Raw genomic sequence first — 20,448 nt, forward strand, 5'->3', positions numbered from 1 at the left:
AAAACAGCATTACACAAAAATGTGACCAATTAATTTGGCTATTATTTTTTTTTTACTACTAATATAATTTCAGTCAAGAGATAATAAAATTGTAAAGTAGGCACAAGAGATGGAGAGTAGAAAGCCAGCTTGAAGGTACAGGAGGTAAAATGGATTTTCAGATGGGACACCAGTTATGGGTGGCAAGGCAATGAAATCACAGTTTCTGACTTTTTTTTTAAATAAACTTTTCTTTATTTCTTTTCCTTAAATATTTATTTTTGAGAGACAGAGAGAGCACATGCGAGTGGGAAGGAGAAGAGAAAGATGGAAAGAGAGCGTCCCAAGCAACGGGGAGCTCGAATCACAAACTGTGAGATCATGACCTGAGCTGAAATCAAGAGCTGGATGCTTAAGTGACTGAGCCACCCAGGCGCCCCTCCTCTGACTTTTTTAAGTCTAACAACTCCCAAGAAAGTCCCCTAAAAACTTCTACTTTAGCTAAGAAGCTCTATTTCAGGTATGGGCAAGCTCAATAGATTTCCTAGAGCCTCAAAAATCATCCTGATGTAAAACTCTGTATAGAAAGCTGCTTAGACTGGGTGCAAACAGCGTCTTTTTGTCTTAGGACCCCTGCAACCTCTCCAGGCTCTTCCGTAGGGAGTAAAAACAGAGAGGAGACACATGTTTCTACTCTTCTTTCTAATGCACACACACATATCTTCTATCAGATTGCTGCTGCTGTGGAGCTCGTTATGTACAGGGTCCAGTGCTAGCAACTGAGGAAATAGTAATAAGTAATAAACAAGATAAATATAATCCATGGAGGGTACTCCACAGTAAGGCAGTCAATAGAGGCCAGAGGCCAAAGTTGCCTGTTTGTTGTAAATAAAGTATATACCCATGCCAATTTTATGCACAATGGTCGCTTTTTTGCTACAATGGCAGAATTGAGTGACTGTGACACAGATCACCATGTGATCCACCAAACTGAAAATATTTACTATCTGGACCTTTACATAAAAGTCTGCCATCCACTAAAATTTATCGTAAGTTAATCATAATTTTGATTGGTATGACAAAGAGGAACCTTTGTCAGGGGAGGATCCCCCTGAATAAGTGAAGAGTAAGGTAGGCAAAAGAGAAGCTCCAAAGGCAAGGCCAGAAGGAAGAGCATTATGTAGAAGAGCATGGTGCATTCCAGGCACTGACAGAAGAGAAGTGTGGCCTGAGCATAGAATACAATTCAGGAGCACTGTGCGATGAGATGAGAAAGGTAGGCACACAGATGATCCAGGATCCACAATCTAGATTTTATAACTTTATCCACAGAGTAATTGAGAAACTACCTGTTCTCATTATCTGCAATGAGCCTTATGCATAAAATTCTCCGTTTTGTGGGGAATAATGGGAGTGGGGTGGCAACAATAACTGTAAGACTAGGAGGCAATGGTGGATTGAGAAAAGGGATGATAGCTTGGACTGTAAGGCTGGAAAGAAGAGTTCAGAAACAAACATACTGAACTACCTTGGTGACTCAGACAAGCAGGTGAGGGAAAGGTAACAAAGACGATTCCTTTAACATGGTATATGTAACTGGCTGGACAGGGCACACTGGGGGAGAGCAGAATGGAAAGTGGGAGAGGATGTATGGGAGGAGAAAATTAGTTCAACTTAAGTTTAAAGTGTAAAAACAGGGTGCCTGAGTGGCTCAGTCTGTTTAACGTCTGGCTCTTGATCTCAGCTCAGGTCTTGATCTCACGGTCATGAGTTCAAGCCTCATGTTGGGCTCCTCGCTGGGTGTGAAGCCTACTTAAAAAAATAAAAAATAAAAAAAAATAAAGTGTCTAAAAACAAAAGGGAGATGTCCATTAAGAGTTGATACACAGGCCAGTTATTCAATAGAAAGGCGGGAATCAATTTTTTGGCAAGATCTCAATGATGAATGTTTGGTTAAAAAACAACAAAAACTTGGACAATATGTAATATAGCTTATATTGATTTACTTCTACGTGTGGAGTAAATGGACACAGAAAGAAGGATTACCCAGAGGAGAAAAGATGCAGAAAAAAGAACATTAAGAAGACCAAAAGTCATAAAAAGAAAATGTAGTTTCCGATTCTGTGTCTCCCTCTCTCTCTGCCCCTCCCCCGTTCATGCTCTGTCTCTCTCTGTCCCAAAAATAAATAAAAACGTTGAAAAAAAAAATTAAAAAAAAAAAAAGAAAATGTATCTGCAGTACGGTTTTACCTGGGATTTTGCTGTTATCGTCAATTGAAACTGAGCAAATAAGATTGCACATAGGGTACTTCTGCACAGGTGCTTAGCAAAAACATGGATTCCAGCTATATAATGGTTATTAAAAATATGACCCTTAAATAAGGTTCTAAGTCATTTATGCTAATCTTGCTTCCAGAAGCAAGATGCTATAGTTTCAAAAGAAAAGATTATCTTGCAATATAAAGAAGTCTACAATGTGAACTTAATCACATTTTTGAAACTCACCAGAAACTTTGAGACTACATAGAACACTTTCATAAAGACCCAAAATTAAACCTATATGAAAAAGAATTCTCATAACTTACTTTTCAAGCTCTTCCTGAGAATGGGCAAAAGTACAATTTGTTCCTCGGGGACACCCTCCTTGCTGACGCAGATCTCGGCACATGCTAGTCTTGTATTTGCTGTTTGGCTGAGGCTACAAAACAGAAAATCAGTGTGTGAAAAAGTGAGGACTCTTGGGACTTCAGAATTTTATGATTACTGCCTTTAATTCTTTATCACATCAGAAAAGTAATTCTTGTGCTGAAACAACTGCCATTCCACCATTTCCTGTTACATATTACACAGCGTAACTTTAAATTGGTATTTCAGACATTCCTTCCGAGGATTATCTGAAACTGGTTCAGATGTTATGTCTATTTATTTGTCAGACAACACAATGACCACAAAAATAAAAGATTTTCTCATAGATTGATTGCTGTTTTAAAATTATGATACAAAATAATTTAAAAAGCAGGGCACCTGGGTGGCTCAGTCAGTTAAGCGTTGACTCTTGACTTTGCTTGGGTTATGACCTCACAGGTCGTGAGTTTGAGCCACACAGAGCTTGCTTGGGATTCTTTCTCCCTCTCTCTCTGCCCCTCCCCCACCTTCAAAATAAATAAATAAATCTTAAAAAAAAAAATTAAAAAAGCCATAAGCTTTGTCCACTTAAACTTTCCCAAGAAAGATAGAATACAATTTCCCCTAAGAGTGAACATTTATGAAACCAATTTATTTGTCAGCTTGAGAGTACAACACTCTTCTTACTCTTGAAGCTGCTTAAGTTCACAAAAACAATGCGGAAAAGTACAAAAACTCCATCATATCTGCTATAGTTGCATCAAAATTTAAGATACCGTTGTTATTTCTGTGACCTTAATAAGATAAAACATTTATTGGGGTGCCTAGGTGGCTTAGTTGGTTAAGTGTCCCGACTCTTGATTTCAGCTCAGGTTATGATCTCACAGTTCGTAGGATGGAGCCCCACATTGGGCTCTGTGCTGACAGAGCAGAGACTACTTGGGATTCTCTCTCTTTCGGTCCCTCCCCTACACAAACAAACACTCTCTCTTGCTCTCTCAAAAACAAATAAAGTTAAAAAAAAAAAAAGACAGGAGTGCGTGGGTGGCTCAGTCAGTTAAGCGTCTGACTTTGGCTCTGGTCAAGATATCATGGTTCGTGGATTCAAGCCCCACATCAGGCTCTGTGCTGACAGCTCAGAGCCTGGAGCCTGCTTCGGATTCTGCGTCTCCCTCTCTCTCTGCCCCTCCCTTGCTCATGCTGTCTCTGTCTCTCAAAAATAAATAAACATTAAAAAAATTTTTTTAATAAATAAATAAAAAGAGAAAACATTTCTCTTCCAGTTAACATTTGAATATTATAATGTTTTCTAGTAGAATAAGGCTAGAAGAGTGGAAAGATTACTTTGGAGTAGATCTGATCTCAGCTCTGTCACTTACTGCCACCATGACCTTAGGTATGTTATTTAATCTCTTTAAATTTCAGCTTGGGAACAGCAATTATCTTGCTGTGAGGATTAGAAATAACGTATGTAAATAACATAGGAAATTACTCACAGTAACGTAATAAATGGACATCATTAGAATAAAAGAGATTCTACCTTAAACATAAACTCCTTCTCATGTACACTGCAAATATTTTAAAAATTCAAATTCCACATATTTACAAATAGAAACTCATTCATATGAGAGCAATGGAGAAAAAAGTGACAATTTCCCTACATTAGAAAAGAAACAAAATGCCTGGAAGAAATCAATAATCTATACTTGGTCAAAAACATTTGGGTGCTATGCTATTAACTACCTATCAGATATACTAAAATTTGAGTTTCTCCCAAAAGAACAGAGATAGGAGTCACATAAGAAGTCTATTAACCTTGTTCAAGTTGTTCAGGATGAACCTCTATTAGAGATAAAAGCAATCAGAAGTGCAATGAAGATGCTTACCTGAGGTGTCTCATGGCCTTTTCTACTATAATTTTGTATGAAGTCCACAAGGCCATGAACCACTGTTTTAACAGCTACCATTGCATTTTCTAGCTGCTCCCAAGTTGGTGAAACAGCATCTACAAAAAGCCACCAAGGGAATGAGGGAGATTTTGTCAGCAGTAATTCTTTTGTGTTCTTTACCTCAAAGGTAGTAAAAGTATAAGCAATTGGGTATTTTTCCACATACCTGGATTAGGGTCTATGTTTGCAAGAAGCTCTAAATGAGGCCTCAGTCTATTTAAGTTAGCTGGGTCACCTGTTCGTTGCAAAACAATTGTCAATTCCTGGACACTCTTTGCAAATGATTCTGGAGACTGCAGCTAACAAACAGAAAACAGAATGGCTTTTACTCTGGTTCTTATGACACATTTATATCTGAATGCTTCTTTTAGCCAACATACTAAACAGGTTTTCAAGTGTCTTCAGACTCCATAGTAGGAGTATCAGTGATGAATGAAATTTTCACCTCAGAATCTGCCCTATGAACTTCATCATTAGACACTTAGAAAACTTATTTATAAGCTGTATTAGCTCTCTGGGGTCAGAATACGGGCAAATAACAAACTATGTAAGTCAGCTTCTTTTATGTTAATATCCTGTATGTGGTTCCCTATAGCCTTCCTTGGTTTATTCTGAAAGTTAAAAACACTGTAAAAAGAAATAAAGATAAAATAATTTAAAGAGCTCATGTTTGAGGTGCCTGGGTAGCTCAGTTGGTTAAGCATCCAACTCTTCATTTTGACTCAGATCATCGTCTCACGGTTCGTGAGTTCAAGCCTGGAGCTGGGCTACACGCTGACAGTGTGGAGCCTGCTTGGGATTCTCTCCCTGCCCCTCCCCACACGTGTTTGCGCACATGCGCTCTCTCTCTCTCTCTCTCAAAATAAACAGACTTAAAAAAAAAAAGCCTAATATTTAAAAACATACAAATCTCTTAACTAGTTGTCTCTTCACTCCCTTCAGAAGATTGCAATGCTCTTCAATGGAACAGCAATGATCTAAAACAAGCATCGCTAATTTCACAAACCTTATCAATGATAGACTGCATGTGTGATTTATGTGCCAAGTCACCATACAGAAGTGAGGACCACTGCTCAGGTGAAATGCGGAGTCCTGCTTCCATAGCAATGTGAACAATTTGAGCATCATGTTCTCTGCGTAATGCTTCATAACTCCGAAATTCCTCCTTTAGCTGCATCAAGGAAGAGTCTTCATCCCTTTTGGTAACCTAAAAAATAACAAGGAGGAAAAAGAAACCTATCAGAATTGGTCTGCTCTCCCCTCTTCTCCAATCAATTCTTTTTGGGGGAGGGCTTGAGTTGGGGGGTACCTACTATATATCATACACAACATAAAAGAAAGTTCAAAGAAGATAATGTCCTTATCACAAATTCTTTTTGGAACAAAGTAGAACTTGCATAATCTAGTACATAGTTTTGCCTTCCTTCAATGAGATGAGCAGCAGATAGAGAAGACACTTGTAAACAGAAAATTATAATATAAGCGCTATTATAATGCTCTATGGCAACACAAAGGAAAGGCAATTCAATCTGGTGGGAGAAGGAAGGGGCAACAGAAAAGGTTTCCCCGACTTGAAGGCTGCATGAAATGAGTCTTGAAGAATGAATAGAAGCTTCCACTTGAGAAACAGAATCCTAGAATGATAGCAAGTGGTGAAACAGAAAAATGAAAGAGCACAGAGAATTAAGGGCTAAGATACAGGCTGGAGAAGAATCACAGAGGGTCTTATAAAATATAGTCAGAAATTTGTATATTATCCTGAAGGGAATGGGAAGCCATGGAAGGCTTTTAAGCAGACAAGTGACAAGTCAGTCCAGCCAACGGGTACACATATATTAGAAATCTTCTATCACCACAAAAATGATCATTAGGGTATTTATACAGCTTTAATTTATACCTGACTTAAGTGATTTAAAAACCATTAGTTCAAAAGTTTACAGAGTTTCATAGTCCTACTGAAACTAATTATCCAAACATGCAGGTATATGACTAGACAATTTCTATAATAAATGATACACATTTATCTAAAACTTGCACAATGAAATTTGAAACTTGGCTAGGATTCAGAAGACCCAGAACTGGTACAGATTGTGAAACTCAGATTGAACAAAACAAACTGTTCAAAATCATGATTTTATCACTGGTAAAATGAAAATATCCCCAGACCACCTTACTGGTTATTTCTATTGCTATGCTAGCACATGAGGCAGCAATAATATGACCCCAAGAACATGAAGATGGGAAAATTAAGTTACCATCTGAGAGTTAATAGCATCAGTTCACAATTCTCTGTGGGAATATATAAATACATTATAGATTAGTCTGAGACACCCAAAATTCTAATCAACACAATCTAGGTATAATAGAGTATATAACTTAGAAGTCACAAAAATCTATATTCTACCCAACCCTACTTAAAGAAACACTAAGGAAACAAAAGAATTACCAACCTAAAAAATAGAAAAAAGAAACCCAAGAACCAGAGGATGCTAGTACTCTTCCAAATCCCATGTAGGCTACAGGGTGCCTCTTAGGCAGCAAAAGCTTCTAACCATTTGAATAGTAAAGAGGGACACGGGTGGCTAATAGAGCCTGGTCCTATTAAAGTTCTTACTAACATGCACCAAAATCACCTGGGAAGCATTAAAAACCACAATTTCAGGTAATCACAATTCCTGACTTGGAAGACCACATAATTAAAAAGTATCTATGAATGTTCAAATCCCACATCAAATATACCACATCAGAGTATCTGGGGATGGTATACTTTTAAAAACTCCATAGATAATTCTGATGGGTATCTTCAGGTGGAAACCACTGCATCAAACATTAGAATCATTAACTCCCCTTGTTCTGATTCCATGCTAAGGAAGCAAAGGTTTGATACTCTTCTGTAGGACAATATCTACAACATGATCACTTAAGTCACGTAAGAGTTGCACTTCTTATTACAAATTAATAAAACTCATCATCTATTGTATTTGACCTTGGTTAGGGTGGTTCTGTTTCTGAGGAAAGAATCTACTGTATGCATCCACAAAATTCACATCTCTAAGCCTATAAAATCAGGAAAGACCTTTGACAATGGTGACTTTACTAGAGTAAATGACACCCAAGAGAGGTCTTTTGGCAGTTAAGTCAGCAAGACACCCTTTAATTAATTCACACACTGCTTTAACATGCTAAACTACAGGGCAGTGAGGTGAGATAAGGAATAAAATTGAAATCACTTTCTACAGTAGTGTTATTCAAATGTCAGATATTAGCAGCAACTGTAGATGTAGGACTGTCATATACCACAAATCCGCATAATACCTATGAGGAAAAAACAAAATAAAACACATTAAATCAGGAATAGAGTGTGAGAACCTAGTCAGTCACTTCAGGATGACAAATGATCTCTGTAATTTGGTTGCTTAGCCAAAAGCATAATGTTTGAGGAACCAGAGATTCATTTCTATTGTTACTCTAAGGGCACAAAATCAAGCACTATAACTATCAGGCAGACAGTGTCCAAGCCTCATTAGTGGAGCTAAGTGAGTTCATTTGAACATATTTTTATCAGCAATTACTTGCTATTTCAAACTAAGCAGTCTTCCAAAAAATTTTTTTCTATCTCTACTGTTTTCACTCTTGGGCTATTAAAACCAGCAAAATAGCCTAAATCAGCTTTGGCTTCAAATTTTGATGTTTTACTTTTATAGAAGCCATTAGGCCTTTCCAGTTCCAAGTCTTTGGGCTTTTCTCAAGAGCCAGCCAGCAACCTATTCTCTTGTAACACACAGAAACTTTTAACGATTCAGCCTACTTTCCACTTCTCTTGGTACCTGTAACCACCTAAAGTTTGTAAGACAATGAACTACATTTCTAAATATCTCGGGGGTTCTTCTGTCTTCTCAACCAAAACAAAACAAAACACACAAAAATCACACCACCTAAATGCAGAGTGGGGCAAGTAACTCAACTTTTCACTCTCTTGTCTTGAAGGCAACATTATAGGCCATCTTCAGATTAAAGGTCATAATCTAACCACAACAGGGAATAAAATAATGGGAAGTTGAAACATTTACCAACTTTTATGCACTGCTATGTAGTTTTCCCTTTTAAGATGGTAAATTCATTTGACTAAGGCTTCTTTAGTCTACTTTCACTATCGCAAGAATCAAGTTTACCACACTATTTCCCTATGCTCTGTTTTGTGTTACTGACAACTTCACATATTTTTATTCCCAAAAGGTAGTATCACAGACACAAACGGTGCAGAAGGAAAACAAAGTTTCCTTTTAACTTTTGTTAGCATTCTGCATTTCTGGAGCCTCTAGACCACTCTAGAAAGCCTCTGTCTCACACAAAGGCATGTAACGTCTAGACGGTTGCTTGCTACTTACTTTAAAACATGAAGCTCGATACAGTAGTTGCACAACATGACCAATACTTGTTTTAGATGCCTGAGGAAATCTTGGTTCTAGTCTTTGAACAACAAAAAGTACCAGTACTTTCCTTGAGAGAGCAGAACCATCTTCTAATGCGAGCAACACCAGCTTCAAGGCCTCTTCTTGCATAGCTAGAAGTAAGGAACATGAATTCATGCTAAGTGAGAAAACTCGCATATCATGTCTGTCAGACTTATCAGGGTATTAGTTCATGGCAGTCTCCATTATCCACAGTCTGTATTTCATTAGTACAAAAAGAAGACATCCCACATACAAAAATACAGTTTACTTAATAAGTAATCAAACAAAATATAATTTCTACTGACCAACCATTTGGAACACAAGTCAACAGAATTAAAATGTATTTTCTGTTGGTATTTAATAATCAACTAGATAATGATAATGTTACAGCGCAAAGAAAAAATCCTCATTTACAAAATACACGGAAATACTCTGACATTAAACAAAAGGTAAAGGAAATATAGGAGTCTCATGATAAACGGTAATTTTTATTTAATGCATGAGACTGTTAACTTTGCCTGTCAAAACAATTTTGTATATAATTTTAAAGTGATATTAACCTCTGGATGCAATATCTAAAGAAGGCATTGAGTTGTTTTCCAGCCAGGGATGAACATAGTATAATCTGAATCTAATCATGAGGGAACATCAGACAAACTCAAATTAAGGAATTTTTAATAAAATAACTGCCTGTATTCTTCAAGAATACCGACATCAGGGGCACCCGGGTGGCCCAGTTGGTTAAGCATCTGACGGGCTCAGGGCATGATCTCATGGCTCAGGGGTTTGAGCCCCATGTCAAGCTCTGTGCTGACAGCACAGAGCATAGAGACTGCTTGGGATTCCGTGTCTCCTTCTCTCTCTGCCCCTCCCCCATGTATGTACGCTCTTTCCCTTTCTCAAAAATAAACATAAAAAAAAGAAAGAATACTAACATCAGACAAAGAAAGGCTAAAGAATGGTTCCAGATTAAAGACTAAAAAGAGATGACAAATACAGTAAGTGATAACATTCTGAAAGAAAATAAATTCCATTAAAGACATTTTTGGAATAACTGAAAAAACTGGAATGTGAACTACATTGTAGTATGGTATGTAACTTAAATTCTCTAAATTTGATGAAGGTACTGTTACTGTTTAAGATGGTATCCTTATTTTTAGGAAATACATTGAAATATTAAGGGATAAAGGGGCACTGAAATATATAAGCTTTTCTCAAATGGCTCAGAAAAGAGTAAAAGAGCAAGTAATATAATAAATGTAACAAAGTAATAAAAATTAATGAATATGGATAAGGAGTATACAGGAATTCTCTGCACTATTCTTGCAACTTTAAGGTAAATCTGAAATCATTTCAAAATTAAAAATTAAAAATGCATTGGTTCTCAACTAAAACAGTGGGACTTCAGAGCTGAGAGATCATCTAGAATCTGGATTAAAATTGAAACCCCTCCTTTTCCAAGTGAGGCACTGGTGTCAAGGTTCACAACTAGTTAGCAGCAAAACTGTACCTTTTTTTAAAAATTTGAGGCAAAGTTTATGTAATAGAAAATTAACCATTAAAAAAAAAATTTTGTGTGTTTATTGATTTAGAGTGAGAGAGACAGAGAATGAGTGGGGGACGGGCAAAGAGAGAGGGAGACACAGAATCTGAAGAAGGCTCCAGGTTCTGAGCTGTCTGCACAGACACCAATGTGGGGCTCAAACTCAAAAACCACAAAAGCATGACCTGAGCCAAAGTCAGACGCTTAATCGACAGCCATCCAGGTGTCCCCTCATGTGTTTTTTAAAGGCCATCTGCATATCTTCTTTGGAGAAATGTCTATTCAAGCCCTTGATCCACTTTTTTTACATCGTGTTGTCTTTTTGTTGTTGCGTTGTAGAACAAAGGATACTTGATAACCTAGTCTAATGCTTCTTGGGTAAGGTAAATAAATATGAGGAAATATCCAAAGGCAGCCTTCTTAAATTACATACAAATGTTGATTTTAAAAATTATTTTTCAATTGAACTTTGTATTATGGAAAATTTTAAACATACACAACAGTAGAAACAACATGAACCCATAATATAGCTGTTGCCAGTTCTTACCCACTTTTCTAGTTTGTTTTGGCTGGAGTGTTTTGAAGTAAATCCCAGACATGGCATTTCACCCTTAAATAATCCATTATATATTTCTAACATGTAAGGACTTCAAAATTTCTTCTTATACTTGGTCTCTTTGAGTAAGTATCCAAATAAGGTCCATACACTGCTTTTGGTTAATATGCCTTTAGGCTTTAAAAATAAATATACACTTGTTCCCCACCACCCTCCACCCTTCAATTCAAGAGAAAATTCAGTTATTTTTTGAAGAAACAATCATTTTTCTAAACAATTCCCCATATTCTTGATTTAGCTAATTTTGTAGTGTTTCTAAATATATTCATTTATCTTCCTTATTTCCTGTAAACTACAGGCTTGATTAGATTCAGAATGAGTTTTTGTTCTTTGAGGTTTTGTTTCTTTTTCTGCCAAGCATACTTGTTATTCCAGACATTACACCAGAAGATACTTAAGACCTAGTTGTCTCACTTTTAGTAATGGTAAGGTTGATCAGTGGGTTCAAGCTCATCCATCTATTGTAAATTTCCCCAGCAATCTTTCATCTATTGGTTTAACACCTACTAATAATTCTTGCCTAGACCCATTAATTCACTTGAGGTTGTAAATGTGTGATTTTTCTAATTCTGATGATTTTTTATTAATTTATTAGCTGGAATTCTGCCAAAAGAGAAATCTATACTCAACACGCTAAGAAACTGTCGTTGAGAACAGTTTGTGAGGGAGAGGCAGAAAAAACGTTTGACTTATTTTATCCTTTTCTAATTTCTAGAGTAATGTGTTGGCATTATTTAGCAAGTGACAAAGATAACTAATTTTTCCTGTACTATCTTTACAAAATCATGGATTTTTATATTTTATGTTTCAGTCTATTGTAGTCATTATTCATTTTGATGTTCCAACTGTGCCACTCATGTCCAGTGGGAGCCCCTTCAAATATACTATGACCTTTTGACAAGATGCCCATGATCTTTAATAGCTTTTTTGCTTTGTAGCTCAAGAATTCCCACACTCAACTTGTACTTTTCTATCCTAGAACTGGAAATGGCATTTATCCAAAGACCCCTGCTTCTTTTTAGTGGGCAATGGTATTTATTAAGAGTCATAATCTGGTTGCTATGGCTATTCATTGCTTCTAAGCCTTTTCAGTGGGTAGATGTTTGTTGTTACAGATAGTGCTTTATAAGTATGCATTCTGTATATTTTGCTGTTTCTTTGGGATAGATTTGAAAAATGGAACTGTTAGGCCAAAGGGTAAGCACATAGGTGATTTTGCTAGATACTGTCGAATACCTCTTTAAAATGTGTACCACTTAGTATTCCTACCACTACCAGATGAAAGTATATACCTGTTTTCCCACAGCCCTGATAACAAAATTTACTGTCGAAAGTTTGATACATGAGATACAATCTGATACATGAGAAATGGTCAATATAATTTTAGTGTATATTTCTCTTGATATGAGAAATAGTGAGTATATTTTATATGTTTGAGGGCCATTTACATTTCTTTTTCTCATGTATTTTCTGTTCATATCTTTTGCCAATTTCATTTGGGTGGCTGGTATCTTCTGAGTTTTCAGCAGTACCTTATATATAAGTTATATTAGTCTTTTATATGTGATAAAATACATTTTCCTAAGTTTCTCATTTATTTTACTTTGCTAATGTTTCTGTGGTGTAATTTAAAAAATATACAGCCAAGTATCAGTCTTTTCTGTTACTGCCTCTGGCTTTGGAGTAAAAAAATATGTTTCTTATACTAAGTTATAAAGAAATTCATTCATATTTTTTATTTGTTATATGATGCATTTGTTAATAACAAGTATTTATGACCTACTTGGAATTTAAGTAGATGTGGTATATAAGAAATATATCCAATTTAATCCTTTTCCAGATGTCTATTCAGTTACCTCAATACCACTTATTTAAAAAGTTTCTTTCATGGGGCTCCTAGATGGCTCAGTCGGCTAAGTATCTGACTCTTGATTTTGGCTCAGGTCATGATCTCATGGTTCCTGAGATTGAGCCTCTCATCGGGCTTAGGGAGAAGCATGGAGCCAGTTTGCGATTCTCTCTCTTCTCATTCTCTGTCCCTCCCCCACTTGCGTGCTCTTTCTCTCTCAAAAAAAATAAACATTAAAAAAAATGATTGTGTGTATGTATGCATATGTGTATGTGTGTGTATATACATATATATAAATAACTTTATTTTTCTTTTACTTACTACTTATAAAATCTTAGGCCTCTCTAACTCAGTTTTTAATTTGTTAAATTGAATCTGTGTCATTTCTTTTGAAGGCTACGAAAGATTAAATGAGAAATGTATTCTAAAATACTATAGCACTAATACATAGATTATGATTACAAAAACTGGTTTATCTTTAATTATGTCAAGATTTGTATGTATAAGTGAAGTTAGGTTGAGGGGACTCTCAACCAATTCTCTAGAAATTGGAATCCTCTAACCTTGACAGCCAGTAAGACAGACAAGATAGTGATCTATCCTACCTGGCCCTAGAAACTGGCATCCTCGAGCCCTGACAGCAGCCCATAGGTTGGCAGACAGTTGCTGGGGATTCTGGTGCTGTAATATTAGTTCTGTTACAGTTCTTTCTCCAAGCGAACGGGCTGCTCGCATGGCTCTTACACGACCTTCTTCCTCCACCAGCTGACAGTTTACGAGAGTCACCAGTTTCCTTTGCATTGGACGGCTCAGTGCACTCTGGTTCAAACTAGCTACACCTTTAAGAGAAAGAAAACAAAGTAAAGTTTTTTCATTTAAAAAGACAAGTCAATTTTCATTATCTGTATTTAACTATGAAGCCATAATTTGTAATGAATCCTCTGTAAGATACTTGGTTTTAACATGAGTGTTCTATCTCTGTTTATTACTATTTTGTGGTAACAGGAGCCTAATTTTTAGTTAAAGTTTTATTTGGGTATCCTGTTCTCTGGGTTGTATGGTGCCCCTCAAGAGAGTACTTTGGATTTATTTCGTCTGTTCTCCAACCAGTTAATTAATGAAAAGTTTAATAATATAAAAACAGAGAGGGAGACAAACCATAAGAGACTCTTAAATACAGAGCATAATCTAAAAGTAATGATTAATAACAGCTCTAATTTTATCACATACACGATATTTAGACTGTAACTTAATGGCAAGCTCTTAGATCATAATCCCTTTTCCTGACTCAAGGATATGCCCCAGCAATTCTTCCCTCTTTCCCACATCATTACTTCTCCCATTTCTATTTGATAGTTTCCATCAGCATTCCATAAAAACAAGCATGCTAAAGATAAATAAATCTTATTTTTTTTTTTTTAAAGTAGGTTCCACACCCAGCACGGAGCCCAACACTGGGTTCAAACTCACAATTCTGAGATCATGACCTGAGCAGAGATTAAGAGTTGGACGCATAATCAACTGAGCCACCCAGATGCCCCATAAATCTTTTTATTCATTCCTCTTTGCCTACCAGCTCTGTCCATTTCTTTCTTCTCTTTTGTAGCAAATTCTCTAGAGTTGTCTGTATTCATGATTTCCAAATTCCTTGCTTCACAATCTTTAAAGCCTACTTCAATTAAGTTGTTGCCACTGTCACTTCATCAAAACTGCTCTTCTCATGACAGCAATTACCTCCACTTTGCTAAATCAATGATCAACATTCCGTCCTTACCTTACTTGACATTTCACCAGCCCTCAACACAGATGACCACTCCTAATTCCTTTAAACATATTCTTTACTTGGCTTCCAGAACACTCCATTCTCTTGCTTTTCTTCCTTCCTTTTTTTGTTTCCCCAGTCTTTTCTTTTTTGATTTATCTTTTCTTCCTGACTTCTTAATGTTAAAAGGCCTCAGGATCCAGTTTTTGTTTTCTTTTCTATCTGCATTCACTACTTAGAAGATCTTAGGCAATCTTATTAATTTCTTTAAATACTATCCATATGTTAATAACTCCCAAAGGTACAACTTTTATACCCCTCCTTAACATACATCCACTGGTTATTCAATAGCATCCAAATGAAGATTTGACACCTCAAACATAACACGACTAAAATTTAATTCCTGATCTTCTCATCTAAACCTGATCTACCTACAGTTTTCCTTGTCTAAGTTGATGGCAACCTCTCTTTCCAGGTGCTCAGACCCCAAAACCCAAGAGTCATCTTTGATTCTGTTCTTTCTCTCATACCCTATGTCCAATAACTTAGGATATCCTCTTGACTCAATCTTCAAAATATATTCAGGCCATCCACTCACTACCTCCACTGCTACTAACCTTGTTCTATTAGCTTGTTAACCAATACTCTGCTCCTAACCTTGGCTTCTACACTGAATTCTCAACAGAGCAGCTAGACAAATCCTTTAAACATTGGTTAGATTGTGTCACTCCTCTGCTTAAAGCCCTACAGAGACTACCCAATTTTACTAAGAATAAAAGCTCAAGTCTTTAAAATGGCTTGCAGGTCTGTACATTATCTGGCCTCACCATTTCTTTTCATCTGTCTCATACTATTCTTCCCCTCACTCACACTGCTCCAGGCACACTCTCCTATTATTGTTCTTTGAAGACGCTAGGCATGACTAGAGGACTTTGCTATTGCCCTTGGGTGGAACAGTCTTTTCCCAGGAACCTACATGGCTAACTACCTCAACTCTTTCATCTCAAGTTTCAAAGCTACCTTTTTAATGAGGCCTACATTAACCACTTTATGTAAAATTGCAACGTGCCCTTGTCCCCTCACTCTGACATTTCTGATCCCTCTAGCTGTATTATTTCATTTCCATAACAATTATGAATTATAACATATAATCTTTTTATTCGCTTATTGTTTATTACGCTTTCTCCATTTTCTAAAATGTAAATGCTATGAGGGCAAGCATTTCGTTAATGTATGCCAAGTACCAAAATAGTGCCTGGCACTTAGTACAGGTTCGTTAGATATCTGTCCAATAAATGAATGAATGAATGAACAAGGTAGATAGGCTAAGTTTCTCAAGGAAGTGACTATGTTCAAAATATTGAACAGTACAAAGCACAGAGCAGGTATAAAATAAATGCTTCATTAATTCAACTATGATGTGCTGGTCAAGGGTATGCAGTGATGAATAAGACAGAATTGTATTTGTCATCACACTTAAAATAACTTATTGCACTTACATGTCTATCTCCCCCAACAGACTGAGGGATCTGTGAAGGCAGGGACCCTAACCACCATAAGTGCCAAACAAAATTGAATTAATACATGAAATTGTCTTAGTAGGACTTACTAAAATTAATATTCTGTTACAAAACTATTAATGAATACAAATACTGTATAAATCTCAGTATGTAGTGTGTCTGATGAATTCTTAAATTAAAAACAATACTAGCTATTTTCAGAAAATAATACAATGCTCTCCACCAGAAAGTTTTCCCAAGGATTCTCCAAACTCATTTTTTTAAAACTCAGAATTATTTAATAGGGTATCAACATCAAGTCTTTCAAGGTAAAAATATTACCAAGTCCTGCTCACCAGTAAAACACTTTTTTTGTGTAAAGGGGAACTTACCTTTACCTCCACTTAGTGGTTTTAAGTAGAGTGCCAAATCCTCAACACATTTCTTTGCAACCTCATAGTGTTTGTTCTCACCTAGATTACTTAACTTTATTGACTGATGATCTGGTACCTAAAAACAAAGAAGAACGGAAGAAATACATTTATCCAGCTCATGGAACTTTTATTTATATATCTGATAATAATCTTGGTGCGTATAAAATTATAACACAGAGATAATACATCAAAATAGTTTAAGTAAAATTGAAGACAAACACATAGCCAAACTGCTAAGAACCAAGGATATTATACTTAACAGCAGGGGCTAAGTGTATTAATAAATGGAAAAAGAAGTAGTTAATATCATATCAATGTATGTTTTAAAATTTTTTTTTTAACATTTACTTATTTTTGAGAGACAGAGAGAGATAGAGCATGTGCAGGGGACAGGCAGAGAGAGGAGACACAGAATCTGAAGCAGGCTCCAGGCTCTGAGCTGTCAGCACAGAGCCTGATGTGGGGCTCGAACTCAGGGACTGCGAGATCATGACCTCAGCCGAAGTCGGATGCCTAACCAACTGAGCCACCCAGGCGCCCCTATCAATGTATATATCTTAGGGTTGATAACTATGGTAGAATTTTGACAGATGTTAACATTAGGGGAAGCTGCAGAAAATTATATGGGTTCTCTGTATACTATTTTTTGGAAGTTTTTAAAAAAGTTTTTCAAAATAAAAAGTAGGAAGGAAAAAAACCACTTAGCACCTTCTCACTATATAATTTTCTTATTTTATTTATTGCTTATGGTCTGTCCCCTCTTGGTACAACAAGCACCACAAGACACAGTATTCTTTTCTTTTCTATGTAAACTCCACCACCAACTTGGGGCTTGAACTCACAACCCCAAGATCAACAGCTGCATGTTCTACCAACTGAGCCAGCCAGACACCCCGCAAAACACAGTATACTTAACAAAATGTCAAAACTTGGGACGTAAACTGCAGCTCTGCCACTTCTATGAGTGACCCTGAGTAAATCATTTAAATGCTCCAAGTTATGGTTTCCCTATTTGAAAAATGGAGATGAAAAATCCCTGTTTTATAGTGCCACTATGGAAATTCAGTTTAATCTAACAATCATTTGTATTTATGGAGTGCTTAATATCCAAACATACTTGCAGGCACTAGGCATGTATCGGTGAGCAAAACAGACAAAATTTCTTGCCCTTGTACCTTACATTCTAGTGAAGAGAGGATGGAGCCAATAAATTCAAAAACATTAACAAATAAGTGGGTAATAATGATAGAAAGTGATAAGTAAGAATTACACAGCAAAGATAAGAGGGATTGGGAGTGCTGGAGAGGAATTGAAATTTTAAAAGGGGTGGTAGGATAGGCTTCCTTAGGAATCATGACATTTGAATAAACACTTGAGAAAGATAATAAACATTCTAGACAAAGATAACAGTCACTACAAAAGCCCTCAGGTGGGAACATGTTTGGCATATTTAACAACTGGCTATGAAGCAGTATGGCTTAAGCAGAAAGACTGAAGCCAGTAGTAACAGGTGGGGCTTTAACAGTAATAGAAATCACATTGTGTAGGCCTGCAGACCATTAAGGACCAATTGAGAGAACATTTATAAATGGTAAAACATAGTAACTGACCAACATAGCAGACATAAAATGGTAGCCAGTATTATCACAAAAAGTCTCCAATATTGTATTGGATCTAAGACGCCACTGTTTGCAAAAGGCACTGTGGAAAAAAATGCTGACAATTATGATATATTATTAATTACAGATGCATCTAGATTTCAGAGTGTCTAACTGGAATACGGACATTTAAGAGAAACATGCTTCAGGGCCACCTGGGTGGCTCAGTCGGTTGAACGTCTGACTTTGGCTCAGGTCATGATCTCGTGGTTTGTGAGTCTCATGTTGGGCTCTGTGCTAACAGCTCAGACCCTAGAGCCTGCTTCAGAGTCTGTCTCTCTCTCTCTCTCTCTCTCTCTCTCTCTCAAAAATAAACATTAAAAAAAATATATGCTTTAAAACAAACACTTCAAATATCAAGATACTAAAAGAATGGAGTATTGTTAAAAATTTATTGTTTATTTTTGAGAGACAGAAGGCATGCACAAGCTTGGGGAGGGGGTGGGGGGGAAGGAAGGAAGGGGGGAGGGAGGGAGCAGGAGTGAGAGTGAGAGAGAGAGAGAGAGGGAGGGAGAGAGGGAGGGAAGGAGGGAGGGAGAAAGGGGGAGAGAGAGCAAGCTGGAGAGGGTCAGAGGGAGAGAATTCTAAGCAGACTCCACACTCAATGCACAGCCAGAAGCAGGCTTGATCCCACAATCCTGGGATCATGACCTGAGCGGAAATCAAGAGTCAGATGTTCAACCGACTAGGCCACCCAGGCGTCCCAAGAATGGAGTATTTTTAATTCACTGAATTTTCTAAGAAGTGATTAATCAGAAAAGTCCTTACTTTCTTGCTTTTATATACAGTGCATGATGTACAGAATTTCATCTTCTTCCTCACCTGTAAAATGGGGATAATAACTAAACAGCTAAGGTAAGAATTAGTAATGATTTAGTAATATTTACTAAAATTTTTACTAAAATATTAGTAATATTTACTATCACACCTAACATAAAACAGGCCCTCATTTAATGGAAATTATTAAAAATCTAGGGTCTTGGTCTGATTCACTAAAATGATTATAAAAAGAAATATTTATTTTATAACACATGAACCGAAAAAACTATACAGAATTTGTTACAGATACTCTGGAAATTGGTTTTCTCTCTCTCTCTCTATACATATATATATCCCCAAATAGACCTTATTTTCTTGTTTGTAATATTATTCTAAAAGTCAAGTGAAGTTAAAAAGAAAATCCCAAAACCTCCATTTGAGGATCCTAGTGGGTTGATATTTGGCCAAAGTTTTGATTACATTTCTTTTTGTATGCAATAATAAATAAAAGCTTATATGTGATTATTTAAAAATCTTCCTTGGGGCGCCTGGGTGGTTCAGTCTGTTAAGCGTCCAGCTCTTGATTTTGGCTCAGGGAACAATCTCACAGTTTTGTGAGTTCAAGCCTCATGTGAGGCACTGCACTTACCATGAGGAGCCTGCTTCAGATTCTCCCTCTCTCTCTGTCCCTCCCCTTGCTTGTGTTCTGTCATCTCTCAAATAAATAAACTTAAAAATAATGTTATCCACCAAAATCACTTATTTTTGAAAAATATTTATTTTTGAGAGAGCGCAAGTGGTGGAGGGGCAGAGGATATGAAGCAGGCTCATGTTGACAGGTTGGTAGCAGTGAGCCCAATGTGGGGCTCAAACTCACAAACTGCGAGATCACAACCTGAGCTGAAGTCAGACGCTCAACTGACTGAGCCACCCAGGGGCCCCACAACCAAAATCACTTATAAACATAAATTTTGACCACAGCATTGAACACAATGAAATATAGAATTATAATAAAATTTATGGTTTTGCCTAAGGATTTATGACATTATCTAAAAAAAAATCTTTTGCAGAATACAATCATGGTGTCAGGTACGATGAATATTTTTTATGTCTCAAGTATCACTAGACACACGTTGTACCCCTTAATGGACAAAGTTCTATAATTATTGCATATACCAAATTAGTAAAATCTTATTTATTTATTTATTTAGAGAGAAAGAGAGAGTGCGAGAGAGAGTGAGCAGGGGAGGGGCACAAAGAGACAGAGGAGAGAGAGAATCCCAAGCAGGCTTTGCTCTGTCACCACAGAGCCCAACGCGGG

The 20,448-nt window shown here is 36.7% G+C and overlaps 1 protein-coding gene and 1 non-coding gene across 5 annotated transcripts in view; both read right to left on the reverse strand.

Annotated features, from left to right (window-relative positions):
* RC3H2 (ring finger and CCCH-type domains 2) overlaps nt 1-20,448 on the reverse strand; it is a 52,577-nt gene that overhangs the window by 24,877 nt on the left and 7,252 nt on the right. For all 4 annotated transcript variants that reach the window (XM_040482236.1, XM_040482237.1, XM_040482235.1 and 1 more), the window contains exons 3-9: nt 16,669-16,786; nt 13,621-13,854; nt 8,942-9,117; nt 5,560-5,760; nt 4,720-4,852; nt 4,491-4,609; nt 2,565-2,677 (exon numbers count right to left, since the gene is read on the reverse strand). In XM_040482236.1, the coding sequence (XP_040338170.1) occupies nt 2,565-2,677; nt 4,491-4,609; nt 4,720-4,852; nt 5,560-5,760; nt 8,942-9,117; nt 13,621-13,854; nt 16,669-16,786 (1,094 nt within the window). The remainder of the gene's footprint in view (nt 1-2,564; nt 2,678-4,490; nt 4,610-4,719; nt 4,853-5,559; nt 5,761-8,941; nt 9,118-13,620; nt 13,855-16,668; nt 16,787-20,448) is intronic.
* Nucleotides 4,939-5,049, reverse strand: LOC121035226 (small nucleolar RNA SNORD90). Its single transcript, XR_005792811.1, has one exon. It is a non-coding gene; the product is annotated as a small nucleolar RNA SNORD90 (small nucleolar RNA).

This window comes from Herpailurus yagouaroundi, unplaced genomic scaffold (assembly GCF_014898765.1).
Source record: "Herpailurus yagouaroundi ecotype Mexico unplaced genomic scaffold, PumYag 160, whole genome shotgun sequence".
In the NCBI taxonomy this organism is placed as follows: Eukaryota; Metazoa; Chordata; class Mammalia; order Carnivora; family Felidae; genus Herpailurus; species Herpailurus yagouaroundi.